The 15102-nt window shown below is 41.7% G+C and overlaps 1 protein-coding gene across 2 annotated transcripts in view; it reads right to left on the reverse strand.

Moving 5' to 3' along the window:
* COG5 (component of oligomeric golgi complex 5) overlaps window positions 1-15102 on the reverse strand; it is a 342545-nt gene that overhangs the window by 122052 nt on the left and 205391 nt on the right. For both annotated transcript variants that reach the window (XM_033957896.1, XM_033957897.1), the window contains exon 7: window positions 14564-14694. In XM_033957896.1, the coding sequence (XP_033813787.1) occupies window positions 14564-14694 (131 nt within the window). The remainder of the gene's footprint in view (window positions 1-14563; window positions 14695-15102) is intronic.

Below are 15102 nucleotides of genomic sequence, written 5' to 3' on the forward strand. Positions count from 1 at the left end.
AGTTGCCATATTTCTGTCAACAACAGACAAGTTTTTGAAAGATGTTATGAAAGAACTGCACATCTTGTCTCCTCTCCTCAACCAGTTATTCACTGTCCTTTCCACCTTTGCATTTGAGTTGAACAGATGCCTCCGAATGTATTCCTTCAATTTTGGAAAAAGATGGAAATTACATGATGTAAAATCTGGGCTGTATGGCTGATAGAGTAAGACTGTGAGACCCATCTTTGCAATTGTCTCTGTAGTATTTTGTGCTGTGTGAGGCTTAGCATTGCCATGTTGCAACAAAATTTCCTACTTGCGCTGCCAAACTCTTCTCAATCATTCCTTCAAAATTTTCAGGACCGCAATGCAACTCTGACTAATAGTTGTACCAAGTTCAATTTGATCTTAGTAGTGCCTTTGACTTGGTGGACCACGAGATTCTATTGGGTTGTTTGGATGCTATGGGAATTTCAGGAAAAGTTCGGGACTGGTTTCAGGGTTTCTTGGAAAAAAGATCGTATCAAGTCTTTAGCAATGGTCAGTACTCCAATAATTGGAGTAACCCTTGTGGGGTACTTCAAGGTTCACCATTATCACCCACGTTGTTCAACATCTATGTTGCTTCCTTGGCCAATCTTTTACAAAGCTGATGACGTCGCAATACTGATACCAGTCATTTCTTTTACCACTGAAATAAAAAATCAGATTACTTTTATCCTAAATCAGATTGAACAATGGACCATTGAATTTAAATTGAAATTAAACACTGACAAAAACAGATTCTTTTTGGCTAGTCCCAACGATAAAATTACAGATAAAAAAACCTCTGTTTAAGAGGACAAGAATATCAGTAGCCTCGTCTCTTAAAATTTTAGGAGTCATACTCGACCACCATTTAACCCTGGGGAAAATACTGATATGCTTGTAAAGAAATGTTTCTTTGCATTATGGAAGTTGCGTTCCATTAAAAAATGACCCTACTTCTTTCAGATTACTAGTTCAAGCATTAATTTTATCTATTCTTGACTATTGCAATATAATCTATTTGGGAGCTTATAAAACCATCTTAGGAAGATTAAGGCTAATCCAAAATACAGTGGTCCGTTTAATTTTTGGATTAAAAAAATAGGAACATGTCATCCCTTACTACCGTCAGCTGCACTGGTTGCCAATGGAAGCAAGAGTAATTTTCAAATTTGCTTGTATTTGCTCTAAGATGTTATTTGGATTAGCTCCGTTATATCTACTCTCTCATTTTGAATGGTACCGTTCAACTAGGCCTCCTCTACGTTCTGGTTTATTTACTTTTCCTAATCCCAAAAATTGCCGATATGAAAAATATTTTGATCGATCTTTGGCTTATCAAGCAGGTAAAGTTCAAGTATGGTTAGATGACCTGATTCAACAATCTGTATCTTACTGCACCTTTAGAAAATTGGTTAAGACCTTTTTGTTCAAAAAATTTGTTACTTGATTGATGACTATGGGCTCCTTTTATCAAGGTGCGCTACGGGGGTTAGCGCGTCGGACATTTCATCACGCACTAACCCCCGCGGCATGCCAAAAAACTAATGCCTCGTCAATGGAGGCGTTAGCGACTAGCACGGCAGGTGGTTGAACGCGCAGTATTCTGCGCGTTAACCGCCTACCGCACCTTGATAAAAGGAGCCCTATATCATAGTTTCTTATTGTATTTTTCACTATTGAAATATTGTACTGCTTTTCTGTGTGCTTTGTATCATCACTGGAATGTCCAGTCCTCTTTATTCTGTGAACCGCCTAGAACTTTTTGGGTGTTGGCAGTATAGAAAAATAAAGTTATTATTACAGTCCTGTCCCTGACAATTTCCACATTAAACACACACAGGGCTCTACTATCTGGCCTCAAGGGTTAATAACTTAGAGCAGTGTTCTTCAACCACCGGTCCACGGACCAGTGCCGGTCCACAGAAATTTCCTGCTGGTCCACAGGGCCAGCACGTGCATCAGGCCCAAAACAGTGTTCTTCAACCGCCCGTCCACGGTGCGATCGATGCGGCGTTATCTTTGAGCCAGCTCCCTCTTCCTAACTGATTCAGTGCACAAAGCCACGGGCAGTGGCTCCTATGGGCATCCTGCGCCTGAACCGGAAGCCTTCTCGCCGACGTTGCGATATCAGATGAGGCAAGGGACGTGCAAGATGCAATTAGTACTATTATGGGGGCAGGGTCTGGAGTGGACATTGGGTAGAGATGGGCGGGGTCTGGCCCACGACTTAGCCCAGTGTTCTTCAACACAGTGTTCTTCCACAGACCAATGCTAGTCCACAGAATAATTTTTTTTATTTCTGCCAGTTCATAGGTGTAAAAAGGTTGAAAAACACTGACTTAGAGGGTTTTCAGGCAAGCTTTCTTCTATGTGGAATTAGATGAGGATGGGGTTCAGGGGATTGGGTGAATGCTTTGGGGCTCAGAAAATGTGTAAGTGTTTAGGAGGCCAGTTTGATTTTTTTAAGGAGGGGGCTCATAAATCTGGTGAGGTCTTGGGGAGAGGGGCTCAGGAATATGGTGAGTGCTGGGGATGGAAAATTTAACAACTTGCTCAAGTTGAGGTGGCAAATAAGGACTTAAGAGATTTGGTAGAACAGAGATTAGGGGGTTAGGGGAGAATGAAAGGACTCACGATTACATACGAGATTGAAAGAGTCATTGGGTATTACTGCCTTCCTTAAATGTTTGAGATTTCTGAAATTCTCCATATTCCCCCACCCTAGGGATTTGCTGTTCAAAACACTTATTAACTACAATTAACTTAGTACAAAGTATTATTGTGCAACAATATTATAATGAATAATGCTTTTCATATTACTTCAGCTGTACATGCACGTAAGCTAAAGATGGCAAAACTCTATTAAACCAAAGATCAAAATCTGAACAGTAACTTTGTAAATGCAAACACATCTTGCCATAGCTAATCCATCTGCTACCACTAATTCTGTATTCCTCCGCATCTCGCCCTGGACAATATCAAGAGTCATCTTTACAGCACATTATTTTCTTCATCAGCAATCAGTGAAGCAAGCCCAGAAACACTTCAGCATAACACTTTCATTCTTGTTTAGCTGCTGATACAATTAAGTAATAATATAGCTCTTTTAAACAATTCTTCAACTGATTGGAAACAAGTCATCAGATATAGCCAAACAGGCATCTACTTTAATAATCTCTTGATTATCATGATCCAGTCTGAAACCTCTAATAAAGCTGTCAGTTCTTCATATCAAGTGAGATTCATTTGAATATAATTTTATTTTTTTATTTATTATTATTTTATTTTTTTTTGGGGGGGGAGGGGTGAGATATTACTAGTTTAGAATTTAATATGACTAGAAAACTGTTCCAGCAAGGTGAAATCTGATAATTCAAGGACATTAAATGGAAGATGTAAATACTCATTTTAAGGATTCATATTTGTTGAATTGATTACTTGTTCTTAAAGTTAGTTACAATTTTCCTACTTAAAAAAGGTGAATATCAAATCTGTGGAATTTTGAGTGGTGTAGATCAGTGTTTTTCAACCTTTTTATGCCTATGGACCGGCAGAAATAAAAGAATTATTCTGTGGACCGGCATCGGTCCGTGGACCGGCGGTTGAAGAACACTGGGCTAAGTCGTGGGCCAGACCCCGCCCATCTTTACCCAATCTCCACCCGCCCCCGCCCCCATAATAGTACTAATTGCACCTTGCACGTCCCGTGCCTCATCGGAAAGCCTTCCCTCTGACGTTGCAACGTCAGAGCGAAGAGTTCTGGTTCAGGCGCAGGATGCCCGTAGGAGCCACTGCCCGTGGCTTTGTGCACTGAATCAGTTAGGAAGAGGGAGCTGGCTCGAAGATAACGCCGCATCGATCGCACCGTGGACCAGCGGTTGAAGAACACTGTTTTGGGCCTGATGCATGTGCTGGCCTTGTGGACCGGCAGGAAATTTCTGTGGATCGGCACTGGTCCATGGACCGGTGGTTGAAGAACACTGGTATAGATCCTTCAGCGTGACACATTTGTTCACACACTTTAGCTTTTAAAACGATCCACAACATCAATCTTATTTCCACTACTTGTTCACGTCTCTAACTTTTTTTTTTTTTTAATCTAAGAATGGTCTCTTATTTTCAAAGACTGCTGTTAAAAATGGTCAATATACTTTTCAGCAAATATACAGTAAAACCTTGGGTTGCGAGTAACTTGATGTGCAAGTGTTTTGTAAGATGAGCAAAACGTTTTATAAAATTTTAACTTGATCGAGCGTTGTCTTGCAATACGAGCATGTCGAAGCGCGGCACAACATACACGCATCACCTCACTGAGCGCAGTTGAACGAAGCACAAGCATCACAATTGAGCACAATATAAGCGCGACACAACCACACACGACATATGCACGTCGCATCGCTGAGCACAGCTGAATGTAGCACAAGCATCATAACTGAGAACAATACATTTCCCCCTCCCCATTCGCGGTTTCTGCACTCGCGATTTCACATAATTGCGATTTTTTTCTGGGGAGAGGGAAAATTTTAAAAAACATATTTTTTACCTCTCTGCCGCCTTCCTGGCCTTACCTGGTGTTCTAGAGGGATTTCAGGGCAGGAGCGATCTTCCTACGCTCCTGCCCTGTGCAAATCGCCATGAGGAAATGGCTGAAGGGAGTTCCCGTCATAGTCGCTTCTGCCCCGAAAGCCCTCTAGACCACCAGGTAAGGCCGGGAAGGCGGCAGGGAGGTGGGTTGGGTCAGAGCTAGATAATCGCAGTTTTTCGCCATTCGCAGTCCGGCTCTGCCCGTATTTCCCGCGAATAACGAGGGAGAAGTGTAAAAGCACAACACAAGCACACACAACAGTACAGTATTTTGTATTAAAGTTTTTGGGTTGTGGAACGAATCATCCGAGTTTCCCTTATTTCCTATGGGGAAATTCGCTTTGATATACGAGTGCTTTGGATTACAAGCATGCTTCAGGAACGAATTATGCTCGCAAACCAACGTTTTACTGTATATAAGTAATCACATTCTCATGGGTCTGTACGTCCACTCCTCTCCTCCCAAAACATCATATGGGAGACAAGCAAGTAGTAGAAAACAAGGCCATAAATTAAGTTCTATAGGATTAAATGGTGTTGGTACAAATTAGAATTTAAAAACCAAATGCAACTTCTCTAAACGCCCATCTATTCCTCAAATCAGTAACTGTACATATCATCCTTTATTTTTCTTTAACAGTACACAAAATAATAACTAAGCATTAATATCTGCATAGAAAATAATATGAAATTCAGTAATTCTAATAAGAACAAATGATCCAAAGCAAGAATTCAAATCATCCACTAGTCCATTAAAATGGGGAAAGAGCTTTAAGAGTTTTAATAGGAAATAATCAAAATATAAAGAAGCAAGCAAAGCATTAGTCTGATTACAAAGGCTCCAATTCCTAAGAATCCAATGTCCATACCTTTCTTATTCTTTCCAGATAAAGTCACATATGGTTTCTAGGCCAAACCGAAATGTACACTGGGGCTAGTAATCCAAGGCTTGGGATCTACTTACAAACTAGGCAACCACAAGAGAAAAGAAGAGGAATTCCTCCACACAATGTAAAGAATCAACACTAGTGAGGCTGGTCTTAATCTGACCTTGCTACCTTCAGGTTACAGACTGTAGAAGTCTGCCCAACACTGGTCCCACTTCCCAAATGCTGGAGTTGCTATCAAGGCCCAATCCTGGCCTTTCATAATCAAGACACAGAAGAGTCAGCCTTGTTTTGCTATATTTGGGACAGACTGTAGAAATCTGCCCAGTACTGGCCTTACTACTGTAATTATATATATTATTTTGATTTGTAAACTGCCTTATTATCTGGTAAGAAAAGGCAGTATGTGAATGTTAATAAAGGCATAAAACTACAAAAACCATAACACTTAAGCATCCCTTCCTACTTGCATTTGCTTCTCTCTTTCAGGGTTTTTTTCCCTTTCTTCCCCTTATCCCTCCCTTTGCAACTTCAATTTATCATATCCAGACTTAAGTAGCAGTGGCCTTCTTTCTTTGTTCTGCCAGCAAGAGAAGGCTCCACACTGGCATGCCACAAGCCTCATGGCCATAACTGAGACGGCTTCTTTCTTTCCCGTCAGTGGGGACTGAACTTTGTATTGCACACCTCAGGCTTCATGGCTACAATAGCAGCGACGGCGAAAAGGGCGAACAGAATGCTAGGAATGATTAAGAAGGGGATCACGAATTGATCGGAGAAGGTTATCATGCCGCTGTACCGGGCCATGGTACGCCCTCACCTGGAATACTGCGTCCAGCACTGGTCACCGTACATGAAGACAGACACGGTACTACTCGGGTCCAGAGAAGAGCGACTAAAATGGTAAAGGGGCTGGAGGCGTTGCCGTACAGTGAGAGATTAGAGAAACTTGGTCTCTTCTTGAAAAGCCGCCTGTTTACGGCCTTTCAATACCACTGGCTTCATGGAAACTCAATATGCTGTTATAATTAATATATATTTATTTTATTAACAATCAATAACAGGTTACAAGAACAAATCTTTACAGCATATGGAGCTGACAGATAATATGCCTCAAGCGCTTGAGTATACCTGGATGTCTGTCCAGTTTTCATATTCACAAAGGCTGTCTCTTATACAATTCTTGACAGCTTGAGGCCACGTTGGCACATATCATATTGTTAGTTTTTATTGGTCACTTACAAACGTCATTACATTTATCAGTTTATTAATTGGTTCATAATATCTGTGTCATACCATACGCATGTCCTGTTTACCAGAAAATCTATCTTTTCCCGCATATGCCGTTTTAATTTATCATGTCAGCAATTTCAAGCCATCGGCCAGTAAAAGCCTGCCCATCACAGGATATTCTTGCAAAATAATGTATTTTTATATTCTTGGTTAAGACATGTTCTCATCCTTCTTAGATCCACTTCCCTGGCATTACAGCAGATGTGACACCAGTTGCCATGTAAAAGAATAAGTTTCATTTCACTCGTTCATTTTTCGCTTGGCTTGCTGATTTCAACAAGCATAGATTGTGCAAAGGCTTGACAGTTTTAGTCAGAGCATTCTCAGCCATCTTAGGCCTTTAGTTGTGTTTATTGGCCTAATATGTTAGGGGATTTTCAGGGAAGGCTCTTCACCTGTCACCTGTACAGGACTCTCGCGCTCTCTTTCTCTCCTCCCTTCTCATTCTCCCTTGAAAAGAAGAGACTGAGAGGACACATGATAAAAACATTCAAGATAATGAAGGGAACTCTATGAGCGTCGGGAGCAGCGTGGGCCATTCTGTGCGGCTCCCCGCACTAGAAACTGCTAGCGCAGTTTAATAGAAGAGGGGGTAAGTTGTTAAATAAATACATACATAAAGTCCCTATGGCAACCAACTTCTCTAGGCTGCCAAACACATAGGTTTATTTGTGCAGACAAGCAAACCTATGCACACAGGCGAAACGACAGAAAGACAAGTCACTTCAGCAAAACACACCTAAAAAGAAGATCAACTTCTTGGTATCTGTAGAGCCTGTAAGAAATGAATGTGTCCAAATGTTTCAGAAGGCAAATAAAAGCTGAAGGGAACAGAAACTCCAATGGACCACGAAGAGCTTTTGACCTTTCCAGAAAGCCCAGGAGGAATCTGTGCAGCACTGAGTATGGTTTTGTGATTTGTACTTGTAACTCAATGAATTGCATCTTCAGAGAAATGATCTTATGTTTTATTATTTGAATATCACTATGAGGTATATATTGAACTTTACAGAGTACCTGCTTCTTAAGGCTTGCAATTCAATAGAAACAGACACACTGATAGAGGGCTCTTTGTTAAACAGAGAGGCAAGCTGTAAGGGATGAAGTGTCTTGCAAGTCTATAAGAGAAGAATCCTGTGAGCATAGCAGTCTATGGCTGATAGTAGTTTTAACAAAGACATTTCTTTTCCTGGAACCAAACTCAAAAGTGAGAGCAACATTAGCACAAATAAGAAAAAGGTTTAAAATTGAAATCTGCAGATGTCCCAGTTGAGTGGTAGACTCAAAGAAGTATCAGTAAGATACGGTAGGGGTACGATTTGAAACGGTTCAGTGACAGTTGGGGGGTACCCAAAATAAGGTTTTGTGGTAGCTCAAGAAAGAAGTACAGGTAGCCTCAAGTTTTTCAGTCCTAGGATTTTATTGTGGTGAAGCGTTTATCTACTATTATGTGGGAGCGAATATATATGAAAGCATTTGAATTACTTCACTTTTTAAATCTGTGAGCAGGAGAAAAGGAAACCAAGCTATAAATGTTCCTAGATGAGAGATGAAATTGAAAATGTTTTGCAGAGTATAATTTTTGAAAAGTACTAAGTGTGTGTGTTATTAATGTGATCTTGATGTAATTTGTAACATTATGGATAACAGACTAGCAAAAGTGAGCAAAACAGAAGCGGCGACTGACTCCAGTCCTTCTATGAAATCATTCCATAAAATAAAAGTCAAAATATGTTTAGATTTAGACTTATTTCTATTTATTATAATCTGCCTTTATCCAAGGCAGACTACAAAATAACATATATAATCATAAAAACATTATAACACATAACAAAGAAAATCAAATGCTTTCATATCAATGAGTCCCATACAGTCACCTAAACATAAAGACATATGTACTGTCTTAGAACCTGCTTGGAGTCAGCTGGAATTAAGCACAGGGGCTGCGGCAAGTCATTAACAGTGCGGGCGATGCAGTGTACGTCTGCACGCCATTAAAACTCAAATGATCAGTCACCCACGCTTGAACAAGACACATTACCTCAGACACTACACTGAGTGTGGCTCAGAAGGGGTGGTGTATTTAATCAGCTCCCCTTGTCAACTTTTTTATATTGGCCACACTACCAGATCCATTTGTGTTCGAGTCACTGAGCAAGTTGCGACGGGGAGAACCCGCCGCACCTTTAACCCAACACTGGCAAGAAAAATCCCCCACACTGGTGGATTTGCAATTTACTTTTTAGAAATGCCACGATTAAAGCGAGGTGGCAGCTTCCAAGCACTTTTGTGGAAATATGAGCAATCCTGGATATACCACTGACAGACAGTGACCCCTAGTGGGCTGAATTGGGAGGTCGAATGGTGGGCGTTTTTACATAAATGAATGATAGCTGTTAGATTCTACATACAGTATAGGGAAGCAGGTTGAGGTGGTTATGTCATCCAACAGGAAAAGAAAGTGAGATCAGCAGAGTATGAGGTATCCACCAGTGGCGGTGACAGAGCAGAAAGCTCAGGTTTGAAGCTGCTTTTTTACACTCTTCTGTGTTTTGGTTTGTAGGAAGAAGATGACTACTTGTTACAACTAAAAGTTAATTATGGGTTCTCTAAGGAAGCTGGTCTGGCGAAACGCATCAGAACCCAATACTGCTTGCTTTTGAAGATCATTTCAGCAACCTCAGCTAAGTACCCAGTAAAGGAATTTAAGAACGTTTATATTTTTCAAAGAAACAAACAGTAATGGTTTATTGACATGGTATCTCTAAAGACTGTTGGATGTGCAATGATAGACTGAGGAAGCCGTATTTAGGGGCTTGACTCCCGTTTGTGGTCTTTCTACCTGACAACGGTTCTGAGCACATCTCAATCAATAAGAGATCAGTGAAAGTACAGGGGTGCTTTTTGTTGTTTGAATACTTCTGTTTTAGAACCAAACACATATCAAAAAGATTCTCAAAGTCCTGCATCTGTCTGTGACAGCAAAAACTGACATAACAGACATTTATGGCAATTTGTTCCATTCTATTAATCCATGTTTCATGTTCGTTCCAAATGACTCTCTATAAATGGGTGCTTCTTGAGTATACATGCATCTGAGTGAAGAGTACTCCAGGGTATTGTGACAAACCCAAATCCATTTTGGGTTTTGCCCATAACAAACCTGAATCCGTCATGGGTTTTGCCCCAAGGATTAGGAGAAATCACACTGAGCCTAGGTGTAGGAGAGCTGACCAGGTGGCCTGCCACTTAACAGAGCTAGCTGACTTTTGCTCAGACAATGATATAGAGTCAGAAGAGGCAGGGCAGGAAAAGGTTAGGTTTGAAAGCTGCACCCAGTGCAAATCTGTCCCTGCCACTGTCAGAAGTTTGATACCTTTTGAGCAACCTGTGCCTAGGAGAATTAGGACTAGCAAGAATCCTGCCTATAGTAATAGGGAGCAGGCTGGTGTGTGGGAAACCCTTCCCCCACCTACTCAGAGGGGGAGTGGCTCTCCACAGGATATAACTTGGCTCCTCAGGAAGAGGAGGGAGGCAAACAGGAGAGAGGAAACCTAGGAAGAGTCAGTCACTTTCACTCCACCCGGAGGAGTCTGATATTACAGACTGGCCTATGGTAGCGGCAGAGGAGTTGTCTCCTACCTGGAATCCTTGGGAGCAGCCGGAGGAGGAAGCCATGGAGGTGCAGGAACGCCAGATAGGAACTGAGACCCAGCCAATAGCCATGGAAACACAGTGAGCATAAGAGATGGGTTTGCTATTTATATCTCTGAGCTGCCAGCTAAACTATAGTTCACTGAAGTAAGTTTAGGATCTCTCCTTGAAAGCCAAACTTGGAGGCTTTCTTTAAAGCAGTGAACTGTGGGTTACTAGCAAACATGTGAATGGTTTCCTGGATTGTTATCAAGCTGAGTAATTACGCTGCCTTCCCTCTCAGCTCTGCATAGTAACTGCAGCAACATTTCCAAGAGAAAGTATGCATGGTATAGCACAGTAAAACCATGTGAAATTTCTACCTGCTGCACTGCGCAATCTGCTATAAGTTTGTTTTTTTTCAATTCATTGAGAAACAAAGTACTGCTGACCTTGTTTTGGTATGAATTGTGTGTAAAGCTTGCAAAGTCAAAGTATAACTGCTCTGGTGAAGAGGACTGTGTTACTTACCTTGTTAAAGTCCAGAAGCAGAGGACTGTACTCAATTCAGTGCTGACCAAACTTGAACATCCTGATTGCGTTGTTTGCTATTGGGACTATTTTTGAAGTTGCTCTTTATTAATTCTGCTGTGCCTGAAGCAAGATAGGATTTTTGTCAAGAGCTGTGCTGGACTTATGCTGTCTTGGTTTAAAGTTTTCTTTTTCTTCCTTTTGGAAGGGTGACTGTTTGCAAGCCAAGGTGGTGGGGTATGCCCCATGTTTATTAGGTGGGATTGAGGGCCTAATTGTTGACAGTATATCACCACGTGGAGCACACCACCTGTCCCAGCATTTCTGCTGCTGGAGTGATCAGTGCCGTTGCACTGATACAAGCCAAAGTCTTCCAGACTGTTTCTTCTTGAATTATTTTGTTTGGATGGAACTTTACAAGCTGGAACTCTTGATTACATGAAGAGCCCGTTTTTGCTTAGAGATAAGGTTCCTTGTTTATGGGTTCAAAACCTGATGACATTTTACAACTTTGAGACTATTTAGTCATTTCAACCCTAATGTTTTTGAGACTTTATTGTTTATTTCAGAATCCTGACAAAGTTTATTTTTGCTTAATTGAGGACTGGTATAAGAACAAACGAATGAAGCAACCTGTTTATTTTGTTCTGAGGAATAAATCCAGTCCTGGTTTTGATTTTTACTTACCTGGTTTGTTTGTGGTTCCTTTCGCTAAACCTTATTTTCTTTTTCCCTGTGTCGACCGCAGCGGCACACAAGAGCCATTCCTTGTCCCGGCGGTCCTGGACCCATTGCCCTGAGACCGTCAGTGACAAGATTATATCAGACGAATTGTAGAATTTTAAACCACTTGCAGAGATTGAATATGCGTTAATGGAAACCCCATATACCCAATACTACAGTAATAAGGCCATTTAGAACCAAACATTGTAACACAATCTGAAAATCCCTCTGGGGAATTAGTGGATGTACCTTATTCAGTAATCGCAGTTTAAAGAAAGAACAAAGCTGGAATCTAAAAGCCAATTCAGTATCTAGTATTACCCTCAGGTTTTCACAAGAGACTGAAATTGGAGCACCTAATAGAATAATCTCCATAGGAAATCCATCAAAAGAATCCAATGAAATATTCAGTCTTGGAAACATTCAAAATTAACATTGGAGGCTCAAGTAACTAGAGTGATTCAGATGGCATACTTTGCATTATGAATGTTGATGCAAATACTCCTACTACTAATCAGTTATATAGTGCTGAAAGGTGTACGCAGCACTGCACATTTTGACATTTATAAATGGTCCCTGTTCAGAAGAGCTTACAATCTAACTTGTACCTGGCTTCAATTTAGGTGCTTCTTATTTAGAAGATGGTAAGTACTCTCACGCTAACTGTACATTAGCCAGTTAGCGTGTGGTAAGTGTACTATGAAAGCTGGCTAAAACTTCCATGCCCATTCTCCATCCATGCCATGACCCCTAATCTGGAAAGCACTTAAGAGCCCTTTTACAAAGTCACATTTAAAAGTGGGCAGTGTTATTCTTAGCCCAATCTGTGGCAGGCCGAAGAATTCACAAAGAGCCAGCATGCAAATGGGGGCGATCGGAGGAACGCCTCCCACCGACCACATGGATCGCTAGTGAGCGATCCTGACGCATGCGCAAACCATCTGCTTTTCCTGTAGATGGTCTGCGCATGCTCTCCGTGCTGGAAACTGACATCTGCAAAATGTCGGGTTTGGGGGGAAGGAGAAAAGGCATAAGAACAAGCAGGAGGCGGATAGGGCTGTGACTGCTTTTTACTTTTCATGCGCCCATGGTTTTAACCCACAGGTTTAAAGCGGGCTCGTGCTGCAGGGAAGAGAGTCGAGGCAGGAGAGAGAGAGTCAGGGCAGCCAGCTAGAGTCGGGGCAGAGCACGCATGGTGGCAAGCAGGAGAATTGCGGCAGAGAGCTTTTTTTAATGTTGGCAGAGCAGGAGAATCGCGGCAGAGCAGGAGATGCTTTACTCGGGGCAGAGAGCAGGGCTGGTGGAAGTTGGAAGTTTGTAAAATGAAAACACCCAGAGAATTTAAGCTTGGCAGCTTCTGAATTTGTGCCTGCCTGCATGGCTTCTGAAACTCAGGGGCGGGAAAGTCGGGGCAGAGAGCAGGGCGGTCTGAGCAGGGTTTTGCACAAGCGACTGATCCTCACCAGTCGCTTGTTTTTGCATCGGCCAGCCAGTCGGTGTGCCTGAAAAATGTTTAGTGAATTGTGGCCTTCCTACTTTGCATGCCGTTTCCCCTCATTTGCATGCATGGATCGGAATCGGGTTGGAGGAAAATCGGGTCGCTTAGTGAATCTAGCCCTAAATTGGTCACAATTTGGGTTTTCCCATTAATGGCCATGTGCTAATTTGGAAATTAACATGTGGCTATTAGCAGTAAGGGCTCCCATGCTAATACTGCACTGAGTCATCATGTGCCAGTACCATGCGCTAGTGCCATCCGCTAACCAATTAGAGAAAGGTATGCCTACTCTCTACCCCCAAACACACTCCCAGTACTAAAAAAATGCTAAGTGCTTTTTAGCATGTGATTGGCGCTTGCTAAACCTGAAGTCAGCATGTGGTGCCTGAGCATACCCCACGGCCATGGATTTTAAGTTGGCGGTAAGCATGCATTAGCATTTACTGCCACTTGATAAAAGGGCTGCTTAGTGTGGGAATTGCTATCCTCTATAATAAAACCCTACGCATGCATGTGTACTTAGGAGGCCGTGATCCCTGCTGCCGTGATGTGTGCCTCGGTGCCGAATTCAATTTGAGGCCCGTGGGGCGGCTTGCGGCGCAAGGAGGCAGAAGAATGAGAGTGCGACTGTTTCATTCGGTGGTTTCCGCATATGCAGTAGAGTGTGCAGCAGTTTCCCCATCAGTAGGAGCCTACGGTGGTTTAAACATTGCCTTTCTTCCACGACGCTGCGACCCTGAAACCACTGCAGACCACCACGAAAATTGGGTAAAAGATAAAATGAAGGGAGAAGGGCTACTGCTGGACAGGGGGAGCAGGGAAGGGGTGCTGCTGGACACGGGGGGAGGTAAAAGGAAGGGAGAAGGGCTACTGCTGGACAGGGGGGAGCAGGCAAGGGGTGGTGGTGGAGAGCCGAGGAAAGAGAGAGACAGACAGACAGAAAGAAAGAAAGACAGACAGACAGCGGCCAAGGAGAGAAAAAGACAGACACACACATCTATTCTAGCACCCGTTAATGTGATGGGCTTAAAGACTAGTAACAACATAAAACTCTTTACTGTGGTTTTCCACGGGCAGTTATCACATGTTTTACCACATGTTAAGTGCTCAATGCACTCTCGTCAACAGGCCCAAATATTCTTATACCTAAGAGGAAAGTCATCAATGTGAACTACCATAAAGACCAGTTAGTTTACACACATTGGGCTATTTTAGCACAGGATCTCATTGCATAAACTGGGACCCTGTGCTGAAATAACACAACTTGTGGTAAAATAATCTGTCTTAATTACGTATGTTGATAACTTCGCTCATAGTTTTATTCCAATCCACAGACAGTTATTCTTTATGCCACTTTTAACATTTCTACATTTTTAAAAATAATTCATAAATAGTATTTTACCTGTGTCTCAACACCCTGCTCAAGCAAACGCTTAGCCTGATTTTCTATCTCAAGCCGAGCTCGTGAGATAAAAAGCAAATCATTTTCTATCACATCTATTCCAGAGAGATCAATGCCCTGAGAAAGATAATCTGTAACAATAATAAATAAAATAACCAAATTAGCTTTAACATTTCAAATGCTGAAGCATTCTGAAAATATATGTGTTTTCATGAAATATGTAGGTTAATATTTGAAAACAATTTTGTCAACAAAGAATGTAAGCAACTGTGATCTATAAAACAGTTTTCCAATTACTGCTTTTCTGTGCTGAAGCATCATACATGGAAATGATAAAAGAATGATCATTACTAACTGCAACTCTTGGAAAATTCTCCTCATTATCTACTGCCTCCCCCTTATGCACAATTCCTGGTCATAGGAAAGAAGATATTGCATTGAAGAAAAGAATTATCTTTTTTTAGATGCTTTAGGAATATAGGAAAGAATGATGGGAAGAATTTAATTATAATCCATGCATTTACATTCTGCATGTTTCA

Source organism: Geotrypetes seraphini, chromosome 9 (genome assembly GCF_902459505.1).
Source record: "Geotrypetes seraphini chromosome 9, aGeoSer1.1, whole genome shotgun sequence".
NCBI classification, from domain to species: domain Eukaryota; kingdom Metazoa; phylum Chordata; class Amphibia; order Gymnophiona; family Dermophiidae; genus Geotrypetes; species Geotrypetes seraphini.